Source organism: Dunckerocampus dactyliophorus, chromosome 4, assembly GCF_027744805.1.
Source record: "Dunckerocampus dactyliophorus isolate RoL2022-P2 chromosome 4, RoL_Ddac_1.1, whole genome shotgun sequence".
In the NCBI taxonomy this organism is placed as follows: Eukaryota; Metazoa; Chordata; class Actinopteri; order Syngnathiformes; family Syngnathidae; genus Dunckerocampus; species Dunckerocampus dactyliophorus.
This window is the reverse complement of record NC_072822.1, coordinates 2,571,894-2,597,109: the sequence shown is the minus strand read 5'-3', so window position 1 is coordinate 2,597,109 and position 25,216 is coordinate 2,571,894. Positions and strand designations below refer to the sequence as shown.

At 41.6% G+C, this 25,216-nt stretch overlaps 2 protein-coding genes across 4 annotated transcripts in view; one reads left to right on the top strand and one right to left on the bottom strand.

Moving 5' to 3' along the window:
* The first annotated feature begins 16,663 nt into the window (after positions 1–16,663).
* On the top strand, positions 16,664–21,596 carry LOC129179288 (UDP-glucuronosyltransferase 2A2-like). Its single transcript, XM_054772335.1, has 6 exons — positions 16,664–17,406; positions 17,473–17,621; positions 19,444–19,575; positions 19,746–19,833; positions 19,904–20,123; positions 20,424–21,596. The coding sequence occupies exons 1-6, from the start codon at positions 16,689–16,691 to the stop codon at positions 20,707–20,709; spliced, it is 1,593 nt and encodes a 530-aa protein (XP_054628310.1). The 5' UTR covers positions 16,664–16,688; the 3' UTR covers positions 20,710–21,596.
* zgc:152968 (uncharacterized protein LOC564848 homolog) overlaps positions 20,573–25,216 on the bottom strand; it is a 17,218-nt gene continuing 12,574 nt past the window's right edge. The window contains exons 14-18 of one of the 3 annotated variants that reach the window (XM_054772328.1): positions 24,171–24,309; positions 23,085–23,205; positions 22,796–22,943; positions 20,785–20,835; positions 20,573–20,669 (exon numbers count right to left, since the gene is read on the bottom strand). In XM_054772328.1, coding sequence (XP_054628303.1) covers positions 22,858–22,943; positions 23,085–23,205; positions 24,171–24,309 — 346 coding nt within the window. In that variant the 3' untranslated portion in view covers positions 20,573–20,669; positions 20,785–20,835; positions 22,796–22,857. Of the gene's footprint in view, positions 20,836–22,795; positions 22,944–23,084; positions 23,206–24,170; positions 24,310–25,216 lie in introns of all 3 variants that reach the window. The other 2 variants (XM_054772330.1, XM_054772329.1) reach the window with 2 other exon arrangements.

Sequence of the window (25,216 nt, the reverse complement as noted above, 5' to 3'; positions counted from 1 at the left end):
TGCTGTGGCATGACCTTAAAAAGGAAAAGCCTCCAATGTGGCTGAATGACAACAATTCTGCAAAATTCCTCCACAGCGCTGTAAGAGACTCATTGCAAGTTATGGCAAACGCCTGACTGCAGTTGCTGCTGCTAAGGGGGGCCCAACCAGTTATTAGGTTTAGGGGGCAATCACTTTTTTACACAGGGACATGCAGGTTTGGATTTTTTTCCTCCGTTAATAATAAAAGGTTTTATTTAAAAACTGCATTGTGTGTTGAGTTGTGTTGTCATTGACTAATATTTACATTTGTTTGATGATCTGAAACATTTAAGTGTGACAAACATGCAAAAAAAAAAAAGAAATCAGGATGGGGACAAGCATACTACTATATACTTCGACTTATTAAATTCATTTAATAGAAAAAATGCCTCTAGTATATGGGTGTCCAAACTAGGGCCAGTTGCGGCCTGCAGCTCGTTTTTATTTGCTTGCGACACATTCTAAAAATTTAATTAGAAGGTTGTAAACAGGTTTTCTAGGTGTTATGTCTTATTTTCTCTTACGCGTACTATACTGGGTGATAGCAGTGTAAGGTGACTGTAGGGTTGTTACTTCACGTCTAGCGGGCTCTAATAATGTTTAAAAAAAAAAGAATATTTAAAGGTGGTAAACAGGTTTTCTATGTCTTATTTTCTCTTATGTCTACTATATTAGGTAATAGGAGTGTAAAGGTGGTTATTTCATGTCTAGAGGGCTCCGATAATGTTAAAATACGTATTCAGACGGTCGTAAACAGGAACTTGGCCCAGAGCAGCGCCGGCACCGGGTCCTCCGCCCGCAAACTCAACAGCGTGATGAACAGAGTGTCTCTGGAGGACATCAGGAAGGTGAGCAGAACCACGTGCTTGGTGCTAGGACGCTGAAACAAGCTGAAGGTGAAAGAGACAAACCCAGCGTGCTCCTCTTGCAGAACCTTCTGAAGAAGCAGGTGGAGACCAGAAACCCTGACGGCAGAAGACGCTCAGCTGGACAGCGGGTAAGAACCGTCAACATGTGCTTCGTGCTGCCGTCAGATTACGCCGCCCCACGAGCGGGAGCCCCTCAGGGCCCAACAACATAAGCAACACTGGAAAAAACAAATAATAAAATAATAGGTGTTAATAATAATACGCTTTGTCACCTAAACACAAAATTTGGTCTTTAAATAATAAATAACGTCTTTTTTTTTTTTAGCCTTTTTTCAAAATGAAAACTATGAAATTACCCCCACATTCTTTGACCGTCCCATACGGCCACCTCGCCGCAAACACTCCTGTATTTGTGCTGAGCAATCCCAAAAGACATTTAAGTCTGCACAAGCCCTGTGGACGGACACAAGGCTGACCTCTGACCCCCGCCCCCCATTGCCCCGCATTGACCGCAGGACTGAGAGAGCTTGCGCTTAACTTGTGACCCTGAGGTCACCCCGGAGTCAAACGCTGGCCAGTTGACCAAACGTCGCACGAGGAGGACCTGCTTAAATGCGGCGGCACCTTAGCGACGCGCCAAATGACTTGATCTCCTGCAGCTGACACTTTGGGGCTTTTCGATCTTATAATCAAAGTGAGACTCACCTTACATGATCATGTAAAAAAATGGGAGGGAAAAGTGACTTGCTTCATACCATATATATTTGAAATATATTTATTACACTAAGTCCCCAACTAAAGAAACACAATTGGTTCCAGACGACCGTTCTTATGTCAAATTGTTCTTAAGTAGGGAAAAGGTAATATTAGCAATGATATAGGTACTACATGTACGTGTATACATATACAGTATATGTGTATGTATGTAAATATGAGTTTGGATGCAGTAGTAATATTAAACCAGGTTAATTAATGAAAAAAACAATAATAAAAATGATATAGTAATACGTAATGATAAATGTTATTTGCCTTTGAAGAGGAGTGGTCGAGCATACGTCGTGGAGGAGGAGGAGGAGATATTGAAAAAAAGGACAAATGGTCGTCATCGTTAGATTCTTCTAAAAGAGGTAGTGTTCTGTGGGTGGTGTAGAATTAAGCAGGCCTATTAACTCTTTATAAACATAATCACACGCTCTGTCCGGGTTGTATCATACAGCTACAATGTAGCTTTATCTCTCCTCCCCTCCTCCTCCTCTTGTTCTCCGTTGGTCCCATTAGCAGTGTCACAGTGCCCTCTGCTGGTCAAGCATGTAGCAGTATAAATATGGACTTATAAGGCAAAACACATGAAAATATAGACTAGTTGGTTTGTGTTCGTATCTCCGAAAGTTCGCACGTCAGATGTTCGTTAGTAGGGGACTTAGTGTATTACTATATACAATCGCCCCCTCATGACTGCTGTTTAGTGACTAGGTTGACTATGGCCTATTATTAGTCAAAACATACTGAAAGACAAGTCCTATGTAGTATTCTGGTCACAAAGCGTTTCAGATGTTTCAAGAAAGTTCTCCTCCCATTCTGTGTGGAAGTGGTAAGTTTTTGGCTTCTTACTTTGTCCTTCTTCCCCATTCTGTCTGAAACCCTTTCTTAAGTTTAGAATAAATAAATTAGAGGCTAACTAGTAAGCTATATGTGCCCTGCGATTGGATGGCGACCAGTCCAGGGTGTACCCCGCCTCTTGCCCGAAGTCAGCTGGGATAGGCTCCAGCATACTCGTGACACGAGTGAGGATAAGCGGCATAGAAGATGGATGGATGGATGGGCTAACTAGTTAGCTCGCGAGCATGCTATATTTAAAGCCGTGGCCATCTCTTATGTCCCTGCAGTGTTCCCGTAGCCTGCTCAATGTGTTGTAAACAATGAATGATAGTAAAGTGCAAAGGTGACTATAGGGGTGTTATTCCATGTCTACGGGACTCTAATAATGGTAAAAACCGTATCTAGAAAGTCATAAACAAGTTTCTATGCTCCAGCTACGAAAATATTCAGTTTATTAATACTGAATCCTACTTATATGTCTGAATTCACTTATCACGGTCAGGTCTGGAACCAAATCACCACGATAAACGAGAGACAGCTGTATAAATAATATTAACACATACGTATTTACATACTATTTATACTATATTTATATCTTCCTTTTTAAAAAGTATTAAATATCCATTGTGTGCTTTTTAAAAATATTTGATCAAATAAACATCTCGATTTGATGTATTAGTAAAATGAAAAATGAAATCTTGATTACTGCAACACATTTATAGATTTAGGTAAGTTTTTATTTGTGAGTGTGTGTGCTGATCATTTTAGACATAGCACAGATAATCTCTTTTTTCAGAAAGTATTGATTCTTTTTATATTTATTTCTATTATTTATATTTATTTATGATGTAGTTTTTTTTTAATACAAGTTACTATTACTGTTGTTTTTTAAAATTTAAGGTTGTTTCCAGGATGTAAAGTCCAAAGGAGATATGGAGCAAATCATTACAGATCAGACACAATATTAGGTACCTATGCACAACCTAATGAGTTCTGATATGGGTTGCATAGTACAGTAATAAATACCTCTCTGTCAATGTCAATCAAAAGCCAGCATTTTAACTTTTAAAAAAAGGAGGAAATTCTCGATGGAGCTCTCTGCAGTTCACTCGTGTTTGCGGTTGTAAACTGCGTGGTGGTCCTCCATTGTGTTCGGGAGCCATTTCCTCCTCAAAAGGCCGACGATAAAACTGAGCTGAAGAGTAAACACTGAGTTTGTGTCGGGCCGCCATTAAAGCCTCGCTAATGGCGTGTAAAAGGGGAGCGGCGGAGGGCAGCTGGACGCAGCGGCGGCTGGTGAAAAGTGACAGCTGACTCTTTGTCGCGCCGCGGGAATAACGGCGATGCACAAATCATGTAAACGTGACGGCGGCTCGTGTGTTTGCTTTTTCATGGCGAACTGAACGAATGCCATCGTTAAACGTTAAAAGCGCGGCCGACGCTGGCTAAGAAGCCAGGTGAGATAACGGCAGTAGCGGGAGGTGCATTTGGTACCTGAGGCTTCAGCGGGGACTTAATCGTACAGAATTTCTTTTTAGCACACACTGTGAGGGCCATGATCATACAAAAAAAAGTGGCGTCTTTTCAGCCATTCATTCGCATGAGAACTTTCATGTCTCTTAAGTGGATTTGGCTTTGGAAACAGCGTTACCATTTTACGTGAAAACAGTAGTTTGTAAAAACGGAGGAGTGTTGAGCCCGGGCGTAAGCAAAAACCAAAACACTGAGCAGGCACATGTCACAACACAGATGGGGTAACGCTTCAGGTCAAGACTCTGCGGTCTACCTGCACCTCAAAGAGAAAGAGCCCTCTTTCGAAGACAAAAATGTACACATTCTGGACAAGAAACAGTTTGAAAGAGTGGTAAGGGAAGCCATCTACGTTAAGGTTGAGAAGCCATCTCTGAACAGAGGGGGAGGTCTGCGACACCACCTTTCGCTCACATACAATGCCGTCCTTTCATCCCTTCCTAAAAGAGTAAATCATTTAGTCTCGACCAAATAAGCAAGGCACACAGCCACGTTGGTTTCAGGTGGGTCCATGACCATCATTACATCTGAATGGGATGCTAATGAAGGTTGGCAATCCATTGTATCCCAACGATTGTCATTTGACACCACAAACGAGCCAACCATTCCTGTCTGGACCTGCCAAGTCCTTAAATAGTTTGGATCTTGCACCAAACTCTCAGACTAGTGCTGTCCTATCCAGTCTGACTGGTGTTTGTCCCATCTCGTCTTTGAGCATGAACTTATGAAGAGGCGAAACGTCTTCTAAGACAACCGGAACAGTCCAGTTGCGATCGATTCAACGTCCTAAGAATACAATGACCTGGTTGAATGAGAGCATTCACAGGCATACAACCAAAACAACAATGGCCAAACACATCACTGTCATAGCCTTTGTGATTGTAACAACGTGCACACTTGCCTGTGAATATTCTCATTCATCCAGGTCATTGTACTCTCAAGGCATCGAATCGATAGAAACTGGACTGTTCAGGTTGTCTTGAAGACATTTCGCCTCCTATCTAGTCAGACTAGGGCTGTCCTACCTAATCATTGAGCGTGAACTGATGAAACCCGCTCGAATGACAGGTGAAACATCTTCTAAGAAAACCTAAACAGTCCAGTTGCAATCAATTCAATGCCCTGAGAATACAAGTGCATGCTTAAGACACTACTAACCGTTACTGGTGTTGCAGTGCATGCCAAAGTATGTGAGGTCCTTTACTAACAAACATTGCCACAGTCCTTTCTGCAGGTCTGTGTGAATGACAATTGTTTTTTGTCACCTCTATTTGATTGTTTTAAGACATATTAGACATAAATAAGATCACATAGACTCACACGTTAGGCATTCCTTGTTTTTTTCTGGACAACGTACTTCCTGCGTGGCTATTGTCTCTTCAATGTATTGTAATGGCAGCTTTAAAAGGCTTCACACTCACATTACCCTAATATAGTAGACACAATAAGAGTAAATAAGCCATTTAAGTCGTAATTACAACGCCTGCTTGTGTGTGTCACAGTAAATGTGTTCCCTAGCGGACTTTAGTGGCAGGCGGACAGTGTTCTGGTGACCACATCTGGTCTCACCGAACAATTCCTGACACCTACTGGCCAATGCAGAGTAACACATTCACAATTACAATGCTTCTTCTGCCTTGTATTTGTATTTTAGTTGATTTAATTTTAGTTCATTTAGCCATTTTTATGCTTGAAAATGCTTAATTTAGGCCAAGAATAAATACAATTTGCAACAGCTGAGAATTGCATCGTAGCTGACGTGGTAGGACTCTCATCAGCACCTTTTCTGTACAAAATAGCACACATGCCCTCCCAGCATAGTACATCCTGAATGCACTTCATGTTTATGTGTTTCTATAACCTACTTAAATAAATATTCATCCATTCAAATCAGTAAAACTATATTTCTATAATCTACTTGTAATAAATATTTACTCACTCAGCTAACAAGTTAACATAACAATATTATCCTACAAACAAAGCTAAATAGTCTTGTATCTTGGTTGACTTACCGGAGAACAATGCCCCTAGTGTTTGGGCGGGGAATTGCATGGCACGTTCCATTATTTGAAGTGAATTTGTCGTGTCACTAAGAAGAGGACAAGACTGTTTGCTGATGACTTTATTTAGACCGTGCAGCCGCATTACAAAACAGCAAAAATAACCAAAAAATGTGTTTTGGCCTCATTTCCCTCCACCGACTTGTCTGATTGACTATTCTCTCCCGAGTACGTGCGGGTAATCGTCTATTGAGAGCACATTTCCTTATCAGCGTTGCGCACGCCGTCTCAATCCGTTATCACAATGGTCCAGATCGGTGCAAGCAGCCGCCCCCCCCCCCTCCCGCCATCGCTCTTCTGACTGAGGCGCCCGTGAAAAAGAATTTCTGGAGTTTGGGTGCCAGCCGATAGGGCCCTGAGCTCTTTATCCCCTCAAAGCCAATTCACACTCGGCGTGTTTAAATATCCCAGCTCAACCCCCTTTGCCCTCCCGCTCCCCTCGCACGCCACGGTGCCCTTCTCTCCTCCGAGCAGCCCGACCGTGCATTGCAGCGCCGTGCCGTCCGCCGCGCCCCGACCCGCGAGCCGGGTGGGTGGGATGCAGGTGCAGCCTGCTTGGAGGGTGTTTCTTCTTTTTATTTAAGGGGGGTCCATCCATTGTTGGACCAGACAAGACCCTCTCTCCTCTGGAGCACCCTCTGATGGCGTAGCCCGCTGACAATCACACATCCTAATCTGATTATGCAAATATCTACTTCAAAAAGCAAAATGCTGTAACCCTCAGCCGGTGCCAGGAGCAGGGAGGCACGTCGCGGAAAATTCAAGACACACCGAGCACACAAAAAAAAGTCAATGCACCTTAATGACGATTGACATTCTGCATGCAAACACATCAACATCCTGCCAACATTTCATGCAGCACACACACTCTATGAATGGCCACCGGCGCCCTCAACAGGCCATTGAATCCTATATTCAAATGCTCATTGTTTTTTCCAGACGCTCGTGAATGCAGCACAGAAAGGCATCTACAATGTTAATGAGGGGGAGGACAGAGGACGCCTTAAGAAGAAACGCTCTTAGTTTGAGGTGACACTTCCCAGAAAACAACGCTGGGTTCCTGAAGGCACGGATGACCGGTGACCCTCCTCCCCCTCCCACCCCCACACATACACCCCACCCTCACTCATTCACACCCAGCTGACCTCTGCGACCTTTGGAGCAGTGCTCTGAAATCAGCTGCCTCACTGGACTGGTGAGAACATTTATGATGGAGAATACGTTTCTTATGCCAGCTTTTGGGAATTTTCACCATCCTTTATTTACCTCAGAGGTGTCCAAACTTTTTCCGCGGAGGGCCACATAGTGAAAAATGAAAGGACGCAATGGCCACTCTGACATTTTTTAACAAAAAACGACATCTCGGCTTTGTGATAGAGGTGAAAAAACACGGTTCACCTTTCACGGCCTCGCTGTTTCACACATTTTTGTATTTTACTTTCTTTTTTTTTTACAGCGTATGAACACGCAGTGTTCTGCATCCTGATTGGCTAAGGGAGAACCCGCGCAGTGTGTTCTTTGTCCTGATTGGCTAAGGGACTGTAGAGCATTGTCAATCAATCTACTCCGTGCCGTGTCTACTGTTGTGCTCAATCGCTAGCAAACAGCTTGCAGTGTGAGTCTGGACTGCAAGTTTTCTCCCCGACAAAACCCACAATGTCGACAAAACGTTCTGCACCTCCGTGGCAGACGTCTCTGTCTCACTCTGCTGTTTTTTTCTATTTTTTGCTATTTTATTGTTCATTTTGGACATTCAACGCACTCACGCAGTACACTACAACAGAGAGACACTCTTGAACATCGGCAGGGTTCATCATGAACTTTCATTCAGCCTCTCAGACTTTGGCTTTCTTCTGCACCGGGAGAACGCAGCAGCTTGCGGGCCTGGTGAGCTGAATACCTGGTGAGCAAAGCATCCGAGGTGGAAATGAGGCAAGAGGGGCGGCCTGCATGCTAGGCTAAAAGCTAGAGCGACTAGGCCACCACTACCAAGCCTGCTGCTAGTTATTGTCCACTCTCTTGAAAACAAGATGGACAAGCTGAGAGCAAGGATTACAGCTCAACGTGAGATCAGGGAATGCTGTGTGCTCACCTTCACAGAAACCTGGCTGACGGAGGATATACCTGACTCGGCGATCCAGTTGGAAACATTTGCCGCTTATCGGAGCAATCGGACTTCAGCGTCTGGTAAACACAGAGGTGGTGGCGTCTGTGTTTACGTAAACAAACGGTGGTGCACAGATACAGACGATGGAAAAGCACTGCTCGCAGGACATTGAGCTGCTGATGGTAAAATGCAGACCTTTTTATTTGCCTCGTGAGTTTAGCGCCGTGTACTTAGCTGCTGTTTACATTCCACCACGAGCTAACACCGCTAACGCGCTGGGCCTCCTGCATGACATCATTGATAAACACGAGACCAAACACCCGGACGCTGTATTCATTATATCTGCCGATTTCAACCACTGCAACCTCAGGACTGTTCTCCCCAAATATTACCAGCATGTAAGCTTTCCCACGAGGGAAAATAGCATCCTGGACCAAGTCTACAGCAACATGAAAGGTGCTTTGAAGGCTGTTCCAAGACCCCACTTTGGAAAGGCCGACCACATCTCCATATTCCTTTATCCAAGCAAGCTCCCCCTGTAAGTACAGCAGTTAAAGTGTGGAATGAAGAAACTGATCAAGTACTTCAGGACTGCTTTGGCTGCACAAACTGGGATGTGTTTAAAACTGAGGACTACAAAAAGGCCAGATATGACCTGAGGAGGTCCATACGAGAGGCCAAAAGACAGTACAGACAGAAGCTGGAGGGCTACTATCCCACCTCAGACCCTCGGCGCATGTGGGCAGGGCTCCAGCACATCACAGATTATCGACAGCGGAGTAGCGTAGCCACGTCCAGCCAAACCACACTTCCAGACGAGCTGAACGAGTTGTACGCCCGCTTTGACACCCAAACTCCTGAAGAGCAGAGAGGGTGGCTGGACTTGGGGAGCACACAGGACTCACCTCTCATGGTGACATCAGCTGATGTGCGCAGGGTCCTGAACAAAACAAACCCACGAAAAGCAGCGGGCCCCGACAACATCTCAGGACGTGCACTTCGGTTTTGCTCATCAGAGCTAGCTGATGTGCTTGCTGACATATTTAACCTGTCGCTTGCACAAGCATCTGTACCGACCTGCTTTAAGTCCACCACCATAGTGCCCGTACCCAAGAAGAGCAACGTGACCTGCTTGAATGACTATCGCCCTATAGCACTCACTCCCATTGTTATGAAGTGCTTTGAAAGGATAGTCATGACCCACATCAAAAAGAGCATCCCGGCAACTGTGGACCCTCTACAGTTTGCATACCACCAGAACCGGTCCACTGATGATGGAGTCAACACTGCCATCCACACAGCCCTTTCTCACCTACAAGCCCAGGACACATACGTCAGAATGCTATTTATAGACTATAGCTCTGCATTTAACACAGTCAGCCCACACAAACTCACAGATAAGCTCCTCACACTTGGCCTGTGACCCTCCCTCTGTAACTGGGTGTTTAACTTTCTCACAGGCAGGCCCCAGTCAGTCAGAGTCCACAATCGCACATCCAGCTCAAGAATTGTGAGCACTGGGACCCCACAGGGGTGTGTGCTGAGTCCGCTCCTCTACACGCTCTTCACCTACGATTGCGTGGCCTCCCAGAACAACACCAGCATCATTAAATTTGCGGATGACACTACAGTCATCGGCCTGATCACTGGTGGGGTTGAAACATCATACAGAAGAGAGGTGGCGGACCTCATAGCTTGGTGTCATGATAACAATCTCCTTCTCAATACAGATAAGACTAAAGAGATGATCATCGACCCAAGAACAAGGGAAAAGGAGCCGCATAGACCCCTGTTTATTGATGAGACTGAGGTGGAGAGGGTGAAAACCTTCAAGCTCCTTGGCACACACATCAGCGAGGACCTCACCTGGTCTCACAACACCCAACAAATCATCAAGAAGTCCCAAAGGAGACTGTACTTCCTGAGAAGACTGAGGAAATTTGGCATGTCCACCACAATCCTGAGTTGCTTCTACAGATGCACTATGGAAAGTGTCCTTACCGCCTCCATCACTGTTTGGTACGGTAACTGTACAACACGTGATAGGAAGGCACTCCAGCGGGTGATCAAGACCTCACAGAACATTGTTGGGGCAGCCCTCCCCTCACTGCAAGACATTTATAAAACTAGAGTCCTACGAAGAACACACAACCTCATCAAGGACAGCACACATCCACAACACTCATTATTCACACTCCTACCGTCAGGCAGACGCTACAGGAGTTTGAAATCCAGGACCACAAGGCTGGCAAACAGCTTTTACCCACAGGCCATCAGGCTTCTCACCGAAGCACTCACACGCCGCACGCAACACACGCACACACTCATAGCACTTTATTATTTATTTATTTATTTGAATTAATGTCTCTTATGTTGTTGTTGTGTTGTTGCTTAATTTATTGGTATTAATGTTTCTTCTGTTCTTATTCATTTTCTTGTGTTTTTCTTTCTTTTTTTTGGGAGAATGACCAGAACAAGAATTTCATTGCATAGCAGAACCAACAGTTTTACTGTGCATATGACAATAAAACTCTTGAATTTTGAATCTTGAAAGGCAGATCAACATGCTTACCATCGCACAAAAAGCTAGGAGTTCTGGACATGCTGAAGGAAGGTAGAAGTTACGTGGCTGTACGGAAAAAATTAATCTTCGGATTGTTACATAAAGAAGGAAGAAAAAGAAGGATCATTGTAAAAACTAAAGCTGACTACTTCCCAGATTTTTGGAACCCAACCCCGGTGATAAACGAGGGACGGCTGTATTACTATGAATGTCGGCCTTTGCTTTTCCTCCCCCACTTCGCTGTTTTTTTTCTTTTTCATTTTCCAAATACTTAAACTTTCTTCTTATATAATGTTCATACATTTTCTTCTTGTAATAGGATGACTTTATTCCCATAATATTTTGACTTTATTTCAGTTACAATATTACTTTTTCCCCAACCAAATTTTCCAAAAATGGCAATGGCATTTTGTTTAGTTTGTGTCTCTTAATAGATACCACTTTAAAACATAACTTATTTTCTCTTTAATATTTCAACTCTAATTTCCTCCTAATATTTAGTCGTTTATTATTGTGAAATTGCACCTTTTTTTCCCGTTGGAATACAATATTTTTCTCTTATTATTTTGACTTTAAGTTTCCTTATTACCCCAATGTTCAAAAATCATTGAAAAGCTATTCAACAACAGGTTGGACAAATTTATCGATAAGATAAATTTATCGATAAATTTATCGATAAGACCTTTTGAACTCACACAAGTGCAAGGAAATAGACGACTTCATAGATACAATGTATAGTTTGAGTTTATATCCTAAAATTATTAGACCAAGCAGAATAACAGACCACTGTGCCACCCTCATCGATAATATATTCACCAATGACTTTGATAACAACACCATCAGTGGCCTGCTAATTAGTGATATCAGTGATCATCTTCCAGTGTTCACTATTTACAATGAACATTATAAGAAAAGACAGGTGGAGGCAAAAAAGACTTTTCAAAGATTGCGTACAGAGGACAGCATCCGGGCCTTCAGGAAAAATCTAGAAGAACAAATTTGGGAGAGGGTCTACAGTGCAACAGATGTGGATGAAGCATATGACAGCTTCCTTGGTACTTATATGGAGCTCTACGATAAGAACTGTCCCTGGCAAGAAAAGTCCAAGAAGCAAAAGAAAAACAACCAGCCATGGATGACAAAAGGACTAAAAAACGCTTGTAAGAAGAAGAACACATTATACAGGACATTTATCATTCAACAGACTAAAGAAGCAGAACAAAAGTATAAGACATACAAAAATAAGTTGACAACTATCTTGAGAGCGTGTAAGAGGGAATATTATTGTCATGTACTTGATAAGAACAAAAATAACATGAGAGCAACTTGGGGCATCTTAAATAGTATTATAAAGAATAAGATTAAGAAAGCAGACTACCCCCACTATTTCATGGTTGGAAACACTTACAGGAATGACATGAACGCGGTAGTTGAAATGTTTAATGATTATTTTGTAAATATTAGACCAAAACTGGAAGAAGAAATTCCAAAACAAGACACAATTGATGAAGGGAATGATATTATTGACAGGAATCTTAATTCTATGTTTCTCACTGCTGTAACCAAGAAGGAGATCACTGACATTGTTAAACATTTTAAGGCAAAAACATCAACTGATTGTCATGGAATCGAAATGGAAACAGTTAAAAGGGTCATCAATGAGATCGCAGACCCGTTAACATATATCACTAATTTATCATTTCAGACTGGAATATTTCCTAGCAAAATGAGAACAGCCAAGGTGGTTCCAATTTTCAAAAAAGGAGACAAACACCAATTTACAAATTATCGTCCAGTTTCCTTGTTACCACAATTCTCTAAAATTGTGGAGAAGCTATTTAATAATAGGTTGGACAAATTTATTAATAAGAATGAATTATTTGCTAGCAGTCAATATGGATACAGAGCCAACATTTCAACTTCTATGGCACTGATGGAAATCACGGAGGAAATCACTACTGCTATAGACAATAGTAGATGCGCAGCAGCTGTATTCATGGATCTGACAAAAGCCTTCGATACAATTAATCACAATATCTTAATTTCAAAATTAGAAAGGTACGGAATTAGAGGATTAGTTTTGAAATGGGTTAAAAGCTACCTAGCAAAGAGGAAACAATTTGTAAAGCTAGGACAATACACATCTTGGAGTTTATACACCACGTGTGGAGTACCCCAGGGGTCCATACTGGGACCAAAACTGTTTAACTTGTACATCAACGACATTTGTAAAGTAACAAAGGACTTAAAATTGGTATTATTCGCGGATGATACCACCGCTTTCTGTTCTGGTGAAAGCACACAAGAACTCATTAAAAAGGTCAAGGATGAAACGGTCATTTTAAAATCATGGTTTGACAGGAACAGATTATCCCTGAATTTAAGTAAAACTAAAATAATGCTATTCGGTAATAGCAGAAAAGATACGTACGACCAAATACAAATTAATGGAGTGGATATTGAAAAAGTGGAAGAATATAAATTCCTTGGGGTTGTAATAGATGAAAAAATGAGTTGGAAATCTCATATTAAATATACACAACAAAAGGTGGCGAGAAATATCTCTATATTGAATAAAGCAAAATATGTTCTTGACCAAAAATCACTCCACACTCTGTACTGTTCCTTAGTATTACCATATCTAACGTATTGTGTGGAGATATGGGGAAATAATTACAAAAGCAATCTTCACTCACTCACTGTACTGCAAAAAAGATCTGTAAGGATCATTCACAATGCCAAGTATAGAGAACATACAAACCCTCTATTTTTAAAATCGCAGATATTAAAATTTGCAGATTTAGTACACTTTCAAATCGCTAGAATAATGTTTAAAGTTAATAACAACTCGTTACCCAAAAACCTCATACAATATTTCTCAATCAGAGAGGAGAAATATGATCTTAGAGGAAAATTAAACTTAAAACATTTATACGCAAGAACTACGCTGAAAGCCCACAGCATTTCCGTGTGTGGAATTAAATTATGGAACGGATTGAGTAAGGAACTAAAACAATGTACAGAGATGAGCAAATTCAAAAAACAATACAAGCAGTTGATGTTTGCTAAATACAAGGCAGAAGAGTCTTGATTGTTCTGTCAGGTTTGTTATGTTTTTGTTTTTTTTGTTTATTAAAAAAAATGTTATTTATTTATTTATTTATTATTGTTATTATTATTATTATTATTATTATTAATGTATATGTATATATATATTTAAATTTTTTTTATTTTTTTTTGGGAGGGCTGTCATACCGTTATCTATTATGTATTATCCTGACTATCACTGAAAACATGACATGGAATCCAGGAAGTGAACTACATGTACTGTACTAGATGTAGAATGGATGGGGGGTAGGATTAAATAAGCTTTGCTTCTTCCTACTCCTTTTGGACATGTGGAACTGTCAAAGAATGATTCATGAGATGTATTCCATTGTAACCTTCATGTTCAAATAAACTAAACCAAACCAAACCAAACCAAAGAATGAATTGCTAGCGGACAGCCAATACGAATACAGAACTTCCATGGCGCTAATCAAAATGACTGAGGAAATTACCAGTGATATAGACTGTAGAAAGTGTGCAGCAGCAGTATTTATGGATGTGACAAAAGCCTTTGATACAATTAATCACAATATCCTAATTACAAAACTAGAAAGATATGGAATCAGAGGATCAGCTTTGAACTGGGTTAAAAGCTACTTAACAGACAGGAGTCAATATGTGAAGCTAGAAGAATATACATCTACCAGCTTGAACGTATCGTGCGGCGTACCCCAGGGGTCAATACTGGGACCAAAACTGTTCAATCTATACATAAACAACATCTGTAAAGTCACAGAGGACTTGAAACTGGCATCATTTGCAGACAATAAAACCACATTCTGCTCTGGAGAAAGCACACAAGAAGTAATAACTTTTTTTTTTTTTAATCACAGAGGAATTAACTATACTAAAAAGATGGTTCGATAATAACAGACTAAGTAAAACTAATATAATGCTATTTGGTAAGTGCAAAAAGGATACACATGCGCAAATACAAATTGACGATGTAGACCAGGGGTGTCAAACCCGTGCCACGGAGGGCCGAGACACTGCAGGTTTTCTTTCCAGCCGGTCACTAAAGCAGGAGATTTTAATGATCAACACCTTCAGTTTGAGTGAAGGAGCACATCACTTAAATCACCTGCTGAAGAAACTGGTTGGAGAGAAAACCTGCAGCGTCTCGACCCTCCATAACATGAGTTTGACACATGTGGCATAGACATTGACAGCGTCAATGAAAATAAATTTGTCAGAGTCGTAATAGATAATAATATGAAGTAGAAATCTCACATTAAAAATGTACACAACATAAAGTGGCAGGAAATACCTCAATACTGAATAAAGCTAAAGTTGTTCTAGACCAAAAATCACTCCATACTGTACTCTCTACTGCTCTTATTGTGAGGAGATATGGGGTAATAACTATAAAAGGTCAGTTAGGATAATCCATAATGCTGCTTACAGGGAACATACAAACAATTTGCTGATCTGGTAAAGTTTCAAACAGCTAAAATTATGCACAAAGCAAACAACAACACGTTACCCAAAAACATAAAACAATTCTTCTCAACAAAAGAGGAGAAGTAAGATTTTAGGGAAAAATTAAAACTAAAACCCTTACATGCACGGACAACTCTAAAAACCTTCCGGATTTCTGTGTGTGTCACCAAGCTGTGTTTGTCAACTATTTCATCAGCTATTATCAATTTATTGTCATCATTAAGTCGGTTGTACATTGAACAAGTGTATTGCAACTGATGTGAAATGGATGAGGGGTCGGGTTAAATGAACTTTGCTTCTTCCTACTCCTTTTTGGACATGTGAAATTCAGAATTCAGCTTTTTGTGATGTGCTCCAGTGTACTTGTGTGTGCATGTTCAAGATGCAATAAACCCTTACCATTGCTTTAATCTTAGAAAATTACAGCTGTTTCAATTGTTTTTTTTCAATTTTCCAAATATTTCAACTTAACGTAAATTTTCTTCCTGTAATTGTGAGTTATTCCCATAATATTTTTACTTTATTCTCATAACGTTAGCATTTTTCCGCACCCTAATTTTCCAAAAATTACAACTTTATTCGTTGTTTTGTTTGCTTTTCATAATATTACAACTTTAAAAAAATAAAACCTTTATACTACTAAAATTTGGTTACTTTCCTCATAGCATTATTCTAAAAAAAATTACAACCTTTTCTCAGTACAACTTTTTTGTCTTAATACTTTGACTTTATTGTTGAGAAATTACTGCAGATTTTTCTAATTTTTGCATTTTTTTTGTTTTGGTAATTGATATTTTTAGAATGTGCCAAGGGCCTATAAAAAAAAATAAATAAATAAAATAAAATAAAGATGTGCGCCGCACTTTGGACACCCCTGATTTACCTGAACCACAAACAAAGAGGATGGGGCATTAATTGGATGAAGGCAGCAACTGGAGAGAGGCTGTTATGTCCTAGATATGAAAATTATATAGAAACTACTATAAACTACTATGAACTACATACAAACTATTTTTTTTTTAAACTGTCATAATGATTTGGAGTGCATGAGAAAGTGGAAAGGAAAGCATAGCCCTCTTTGACCACATGGTTGTTTATGAAGTATGTTCAATTCAAATTTATTTTTAAAAACATTTGTTTTTTTGTTTCCCGCGTGGTCTGGTACGTGGTCCGTGGGTGGGGCCGATCGGGCCGCGGCCTGGTGGTTGGGGACCCCTGTTGTAGAATGCACCTCAGGTGAACTTTTACAGCAAGCACCTTCTACCTGTAAGCACTTGTTATGTTGTTAGTCTAAGGCAGAGTTCAGCTTTGTTTGGTTAATGATTCATTTTCTCAAAGCAGCCTCTTTAAAGTAAAAAAGGGTCACGCCAACTTGGAAACACACAGCCACCATGACGCCGGGCTCGCAGATCTTGCTGAGCGCTCTGCTGCTGCTCTCCGCAGCAGCAGCATTTTGCAGCATTTTGGTGTGGTACACCGAGGGCAGCCACTGGATTAACATGAAACCCGTACTGGAGACGCTAGTGGACCGGGGACACCATGTCACCGTCTTGGCCCCGAGCGCTTCGCTCTTCATGAATGCCAGCGACGAATCCAGCTTCCACTACCAACCATTCAATGTCACCTTAGAGCTGGAGACCATGACGAAGTTCATGGACGACTTCCTTGCTTTCTCCATGTACGAGATGGACCACATGAATGTATTTCAGATTTACATGAAGTTCATGGCCTTGATGAAAGTGGACCTGCAGTATTCTTTGCAGTATCTGGACGGCGTGTTGAAATCAGATGTCATCATGAAAAAGCTGAAGGAGGGCAACTATGACCTTCTCCTGGCTGACCCCATCTACCCGGGAAGTGACCTGGTGTCTGAGATTCTGGACGTCCCCCTGATCTACTCCCTGCGCTTCTCACTGGTTCATAACATGGAGAGGTACTGTGGTCAGATGCCTGCGCCACCCTCATTCGTGCCCGCCGCCATGAGCAAGCTGACCGACAAGATGGACTTCTTCGAGAGGATGTGGAATTTTGTCTTCTACGCCGTCAACGACGTGGTGATAAACATAGCGATGTGGCAAGAACTGGATCGATACTACACAGAGTTCAAAGGTGAGTGCTGAGCGCGCTTGCCGTCCTGACGCCTCGTCTTTATCTTTGTCTTTTATGCCGTGACAGGCAAGCCCACGAGTTCCTGTGAGTCAGCGAGCAGGGCGGACATCTGGCTGATGAGGACGTACTGGGATTTTGACTATCCTCGTCCTTTCCTGCCCAACTTCAAGTTTGTCGGCGGGATCCACTGCAGACCGGCGAACGCCTTGCCTGAGGTAGACCGTCAAACCACAAGACTTGAGTGTCACGCAAAAACATGGTGGTCAAACGCAAAGTAGCCTGACAACAGAAGTGGAACACACGTATGAGTCCTGGCTGCTCAGTACAATACAGTGCATCAGCAATCTTCGCAGGGGCCCCATGCACGTGCATAGATAGAGCCCTAGTGGTGCTCAAAAACCAGCCCTTTACACCCTGCATGAGAAAAGTGCCCTTTCTGTTGGAACCCAGTTTTCCTCCCATTCATGTAATTCATTCATTACTCTCTCTGTCATCCATTCCCCACAAATACCGTAAATTCCAACGTATAAGCCACTACTTTTTCCTTAAACTGTGAACCCTGCGGCTTATACAGCGGTGCGGCTAATCTATGGCTAAACTGTAATCTCGTGACATCTCCTTTACTTCAGAACTATTGCTAATTTTTAAATACTGTGCTGCTCGCGAGTCAGTGAGAAAATGGTAGCTCTTTCTTTGGCAGGAGCCAATCACATCACAACGCAGGATTTCCGATACATGTAACTGATCGTGGCGGTGTGCCACAACAAAATAAAAACCACTACACCTTAAAAATGAGGGTTTTTTTTTTAACTTGAAAGCAATTTTAAGTAATATATTGTATGAATTGACATATATGCTATATAGACATACTGTATATAGCTGATTATTTACATCACAATTAGTTTGTTTAGTCTGCCTTGCTGGCACGTGCGCATGTGACCAGATACGCGACACGTCTTGTGTCGACTTTCACTTTGTTTGTTATCGGGAGAATGAACAATAGCCTGTAAAATGTGTAGTCAAGTGACAACGGCTTGTCACACGCTAAGCCTATCTACGCCAGCGTGTGTGTTCGCTCAAGTTTCAACCTCATTCCGCTTTCTGGCATTTTTGTACATGTCTGACTGGCGGCATCTATACTGAGTAATGACTTCCTGCAATTTCCCATAGGTCAACAACATCTTCGTGAGTTTTTCATTACTCATGATTGGCTCCTGTTAAATAAAGAGCTGCCTGGCCGTCACAGACTTGTGCGCACCACAATATGTTATTTTATGACATGGACACGTGCGGCTTATACACCAGTGCGGCTTATATGTGAACAAATCTGTTTTTTTTCTCTAAATTTAGTCGGTGCGGCTTAACACTGGAATTTATGGTATGTTTTGATATCTGACGGGGCATTTTTTTGAGTTCTTTTGGGACTCACAACACCTGACCCTCCTCATGTATTGCTGACTGCTGAGCATCGGCCCGAACGGCTGCAGCTGAAACGCCGGCAGCCCATTTATGTTCCGATAAAAAAATATGTATTATTCACAGTTTCTAGCAGAGAAGTCTGTCAATAGGCGGAGGTGCACTGTATGGCTTAAAAGATGTCATAAGCCTGAGAGTCAGTTTTACCCTGGAATTGATTAGTTTAACTCAGTGGTCCTCAATTATTTTCTGTCATGAAATGTGTTCATGCCCCCCCGTTTAAAATACTATTGAGAAACTGATAGTATCTATTTATTTATCTCTACTGTACAGACTGAACTCGAAACTGAGACGGGGAAAATGCAACATAATGGAGAGCAGCGACGCATACAAGCGTATTCAAGAGTCAAATTGTATGTTTAGTACAATAAGTTTGTACATGTTGCCAGGTCTGCAAGAACACTGAAAGTACTCCCTGCCTCTCGCGCCCCGCCCCACTATTTGAGAAGCACTGGTTTAACTCCATATAACCAACTCAGATGTCAACCAGCACGCTATAACGGATTGGATTGTGTTCCGCTCTTTGTAGTTTTCAAAGGGATGCGGACTTGCTTCTTTCAGGATATGGAAGAGTTTGTGCAGAGTTCAGGCGAAGACGGCATCGTGGTCTTCACTTTGGGATCCTTCATCAAGAACATCACCACAGAGAAGGCCAACATGATCGCCTCTGGCCTTGCTCAGATTCCCCAGAAGGTCTGAAGGATCATATCTATACACCCTAATAACACTTGGTTGTAATCAATGTGGTTGATTGGTTTAGTTTAACAATATGTTTATGATGGTGCTTGTCGCCTTTTCAGCTAATGTTAAATTGCTGTTTGTTATGTTTAGCTCTCCTAACATTAAACATTTATTTTTCGTAGGTACTTTGGAGGTACAGTGGAGAAAAGCCAGCCACTTTGGCCCCCAACACAAGACTATACGACTGGATACCTCAGAACGACCTGCTGGGTCAGTCAGGGGAACGGGCCATCATTGATGTGTCTGATCGGGCAAATCATTAAAGTTCTACGTCAACCAGGTCACCCCAAGACTCGGGCATTCGTCACTCACGGGGGCACCAATGGCATTTATGAGGCCATCTACCACGGGGTCCCCATGGTGGGCATGCCCTTGTTTGCCGACCAGCCGGACAACATGGTGCACATGAAGGCGAAGGGCGCCGCCGTTGTCGTGGAACTGAACTTCATGACCTCTGAAGACCTCAGCAACGCCATCGGGACTGTCATCAATGACAAGTCGTAAGTTTTTGCTAGGTTTTTTTTAATAAATGGAAGAAATAAATGGACACTTAACTCACTCCATGCTCCTCTATTCAATTAAGCACTCCCCTATATATTTACAATATTGGTTCTGCTGTGCAATATACTTTTTAATAAATGACCATGTGGTCAAAGAGAGCTACTTTTTCCTCCCCACATTCTCATGCACTCCAAATCGTTATAAAAGTGAAAAGTTAGCTCACTGTATATCATGAGTTTTCAAATTTTATTATCCCCTGCTTCCAATTAACTTATCCACCCTCCTATTCACACGGACAGGTACAAGGAGAACGCCATGCTGCTGTCCAGGATCCACCACGACAGACCCATGAGTCCCCTTGACGAGGCCGTGTTCTGGATCGAGTTCACCATGAGACACAAAGGTGCCAAGCACTTAAGGGTCCAGGCTCACGAGCTCACCTGGTACCAGTACCACAGCCTGGATGTGATGGGATTCTTCCTGGTGGTCGTCCTCCTTGTCGCACTCCTCTTCGTCAAGACTTGCAAATTTTGTCTCGGCAGATGCTGTGGCCGGAAGAGGCCGACAAAAAGAAAGGCAGAGTAATCAGGGTCAAGCGAAAGACACAGAACACATGAAACACCCGGTGATGATTTGCCTTTCTGTGAATTTTGTACTCACCAGACATATTAGGCGCACATGGACAATCTGAAGCAATCCAAGACAAGAGCTCTGTCAAAAACAGACCAATATATTAGAAACAGCTCCCTGAACAATGCAGTACATTTGTACACCTTTGCAATCACCGCCAATAACAAAAAAAAAATTGTTACATTTTTAGGGCTGTCAAAAATAGCACGTTAAAGCCAGTAACTAATTTATTTCATTCATTCATTAATTTTTTTCACGTAATTAACGCATATGCATGGCAAGCCATGCCTCTTTGTTCAGACGCAGACAGAGGCACACAGAATAGTGATGGAAATTACAGTTCTTTTGGCTCGGCTCACTAAAGAGAGCCGGCTCTTTCAGCTCCCAAGTGGGCCCTCAGATTTTTGTTGTTGTCTTAAATTAATTTATTACCAAATTATGTGCATTGTGTCAAATGAATTACTAATGCAAGAAATACATGATATCAAATGTTTATTTAAATGGATTTATGTAAACCTCAATGAGCAGCTACAAAAATATAAAATTAGTAATGTTATATTATAAATAAAATACAAAAACAAAGTCCGATCTCAATAGAAAAATTAAGTCAAAATAGGTAAGATCTCTTCATGAAAATTTCTCAGAACGAATCGGCCCTAAGAGCACCACAGCTTGTGTTCAACCTCGCCCCTCCCCCTGCGCAGTGTGGGCACAGAGACGCCGCCACACATCTTGACCAATCACATTCGCCTTTAACAGAAAAAAAAGAGGAAAAAACTCTCACAATGTCGAGCTGGCTCCTGTTCATTTGAAAGAGCCGTTTTTTTTCTTTCGGCACATCACTAACACAGAGCCTGACGCTCGTTTATAACTTTATTCCGTCCCGAACACATCAACAGCAGTTCAATTCAAACATCATATATTTATCTCCAACTCACAAACACGTCTCCGGTTCCTTTCGTCATCGGAACGCACTTACTCGTTGTCACCAAAGGGCCACGAAATGCACGTACATCGACACGAACATCACAACGTCTTAGTAATACGTGTATGTGTAGTCTAACTAAACAGAAATACAAAGAAAAACAATATGTGGATATCCTTGTCACTCACTTTGTAACGCCTGATGCGGAAGTGCAGTTTGCTGCATTTAAGTATGCTCGGAAATCCCAGAAAATCCCCCTAAAAAGTGAATTCAAGTCAAATGACGTGGGGTCATTGAACGCTACAAGTTGTGTTACCTTTAACAGAACTAGTGTTAAATAGCCACGTGTGAAAATCTATCCTTTAGTTTGATTAAAAACAACTATATATAAAATCCTGTAGTGTCATTTGTCTTTCTTTCAATAAAATACAATAAAAAATTGTATATTATATAGTTGCAAATGGTGATCGATCTGATTAAAAATTGTATTTGCCAGCCCCAAACATTACACAACAGTCCCGCAAATGAGCTACAGTACACGGTCATTGTCTTTATATGCAACTGTCCCTAAACTTATGGCCACTGGGTTTATTTCTTAACTTCATTCTGTACACATATGGAAATAATTCATTTCAAAACCCAAATACATAGATGGACTTAAACAGAACAATGTTTAAATTGTAACAAATGATTTAAGTGAACAAAAAAATGCTTTGGCAATCCTGTACTTAGCTGTCAATTAATCATCAATCAATACACCACGTTCCATGAGCTTCAACTGCAGCTTGACACAAACATTTTTAATTGCACAACACAGCCCGCCTGAGTGAAAAAGCATGGTGACCAATTAACATAAAGTGCCAACAGGTGTAACATTTGCATTTTAGCACCTGATCTCATCAAATGCTGAGGATTCATTGGCTCGTTCAAATAATAAAACAAAAAAACAAGCTATTCTGTAGGTTTACTTGTATCACACCAAGTCCCGCCCACATTAGGCAAGCCCTAATACATCAAAGTGCAATTCAAAAGTGTTGTGAACGAAATTATGAGAAAACTGAACAAAAAAAAGTTGATCATCTTCAGTCAATAAAGCAACATGCAAATAGGTTTTACTTTGTTTTGACGATGTAATGGAGGAAGGGCGGGGGGTTGCATTTTTTTTTCCACCCCCCCAATCATTTTTTCACTTTTCCGTCTTTGCTCTTCAATAACATGAGCTCCATGCAGGCGGCAGCATCCTCTGCGGTGTCATGGCCACACACTGGGAGAGACATCCATAAAATGAGGGAAGAAGTTATGTTGTTTTTTTTTGTCTTCTAAAAAGGCATTGTGTGCGTCTATGTCCTTTTATTTTGAAAAAGTAAAGCAGTAAGATGGCTGTGGTTTATCCAGGATGACCCACCACTCTCTTGGATGATCCTCCTCAGGTGCTCTGCAGTCAGGTTGTTGAGGGTCAGCCTGTGTGGGGGGCCCAGTCGGTGGGGGAAGACAATGGACGTGTCCACCACCGTGCCATGGAGCAACTACAGTGGAGAGGAACATACCGTCTGGGGTGCTGTCATATGAAAAGGTCGCTCTAGTTTCACTTCTAACCCTTTAGGTCCTTTTTATTAAAAATCACCCAATCTTGTCAGGGGGTGTAGTAGTGGGAGTTCAGTGTCTAGCTTAGTCTGTTGCACACTACCGGCACTAACTAATCACCGATTATCACAGGTGGTGGAGTTTCATGGTGAAAGAGCAACAAAAAAAATGTGACTAACACGCACACATCATAGCTTGTGAGATTCTTGTCCTTTTGGCCTCATTTCCGCCAAGCTGGACCGTTCACTTCAGTCCACATGACACTCAACCACCTTTTTGCACTGTCCTGCACACACTGGAGAGAAGAGTGTTGCAATGGAACCTCAGTTTTCTACAGGTCCGGCACCGAAATGTAATGTTTCCCCATAGGAAACTATGATCGACGTAATGGGCACCCCTGGTGTACAGTACACAGGATTTGAGGCAAATAGTCACAGCAGATACACCAGCATATCATGCGACAACATGAGGTGGTGATTGTGGGTGACAAAAATGATGTGAGGGGGATAGATTATGAATGATGAATGCTCAAACACAGATTTGTGAACAATATTTGAGCGAGATTGGGCTCTTTGAGTTCAGCTCATAAAAAATGGGAGCAAAAACCAAAGCGTGTTGTGTTTACATTTTTGTTGCGTGTATACCTCATTAACATTGAATTAATTTTAAGTTGACAATATGCCAAGGGCCAATATTGTGGACACCCCTGTGCTAAGTGGACAGATGGCCCCAACTGATATGGTTGGCTCATTCACATTGCATTTGTTGTCGTGAATATGTTCCCACATCTTTGGTAGAAAATGAGTTTACTGGCTGTGATGTGACATAGCTCCAGGACCCACAAAGCATGTAAAAAAAAAAAAAACAGCTCAAATGAATGCTGGCAGTAAAAGCTTCCAGTGGTCACCTTCAGGGCACAGAGGCCAGTTTCCAGACCGTGCCCGATTATGATGGTATCGGTGCTGATGAAGCTCAACAAGGTCTTCTGCACCTCGGACAGAAAGGTGTGGTTGCCCCTCACGTCCTCCTCGCTAATCCCCGAGAACCTGCACGGGTGCAACATCACAACCAAAAAAAACCTAGGGATGTCCGATAATATTGGATAACATATATTATCAGCTGATATTGACATAAAAAAAGAAAAAAAAAAGACACCCGATCATGTCCGTTTTGCTGCCAATAATGACTTCAGAGAATGAGTAATGAGCTTAAACTGTGTCGTGCAAGCTCAATAAGTCTGCGGTGTAGATGTGGGAATAAGGAATCGTCCCTTCACTACCTCTAACATCACACCTCAATAAGAGCAGAAGAGCGCACTTTATAATTTCAATGACTGTATTAGTCCATCCATCCATGTGATGGATGGATGGATTGATGGTGTCCATTGTGAACTGAATTACTAATTTGTGAATTACTTCATGACTACTTTGTTGTGACAAAATATTACAAATAATAAACGTGGCACTTTTTCCTCTAACATTTGTCTTATTTCACACACTGTCTAAATTGGTATCAGTTGATATCGTTATAAAGTAATCCCTCACTTATCGCGGTTGATTGGTTCCAGACCGGACAGTGAATTTCGGCAAAGTAGGATTCCTTCTTTAGGAACGGAATATTTTCTGAGTTATGACATAGAAAACCTGTTTAGAATCTCAATTTTTTTTTTTTTTTTTTACATTAGATCCCTTTAGACATAAAAACACCCAAATAGTCACCTGTCCATTCGTATTACCCAATACAGTCGTCCCTCGCCACTTCATGGTTCGAAGTCTCTATCGCGTGTTTCAAAATGTAATAAATGATCACTGTTTTGTGGTCGACTATGGCCTATTAGTCAAAGCTATTGAAAGACAAGTCATATGTAGTATTCTGGTCACTAGGCGTCAGTAATGTTAAACTGATGAAGCACGACGTTAGATCACATTACAGTCACACTGCATGAGTTAAACA

Bases quoted from the DNA above. Each gene is read 5' to 3' on its own strand.
- LOC129179288 (XM_054772335.1), top strand. From the start codon at position 16,689: ATGACGCCGGGCTCGCAGATCTTGCTGAGCGCTCTGCTGCTGCTCTCC. The intron at 17,407-17,472 runs GTGAGTGCTGAG...ATGCCGTGACAG, and splicing joins ATACTACACAGAGTTCAAAG to GCAAGCCCACGAGTTCCTGT. The intron at 19,576-19,745 runs GTCTGAAGGATC...TATTTTTCGTAG, and splicing joins TTGCTCAGATTCCCCAGAAG to GTACTTTGGAGGTACAGTGG.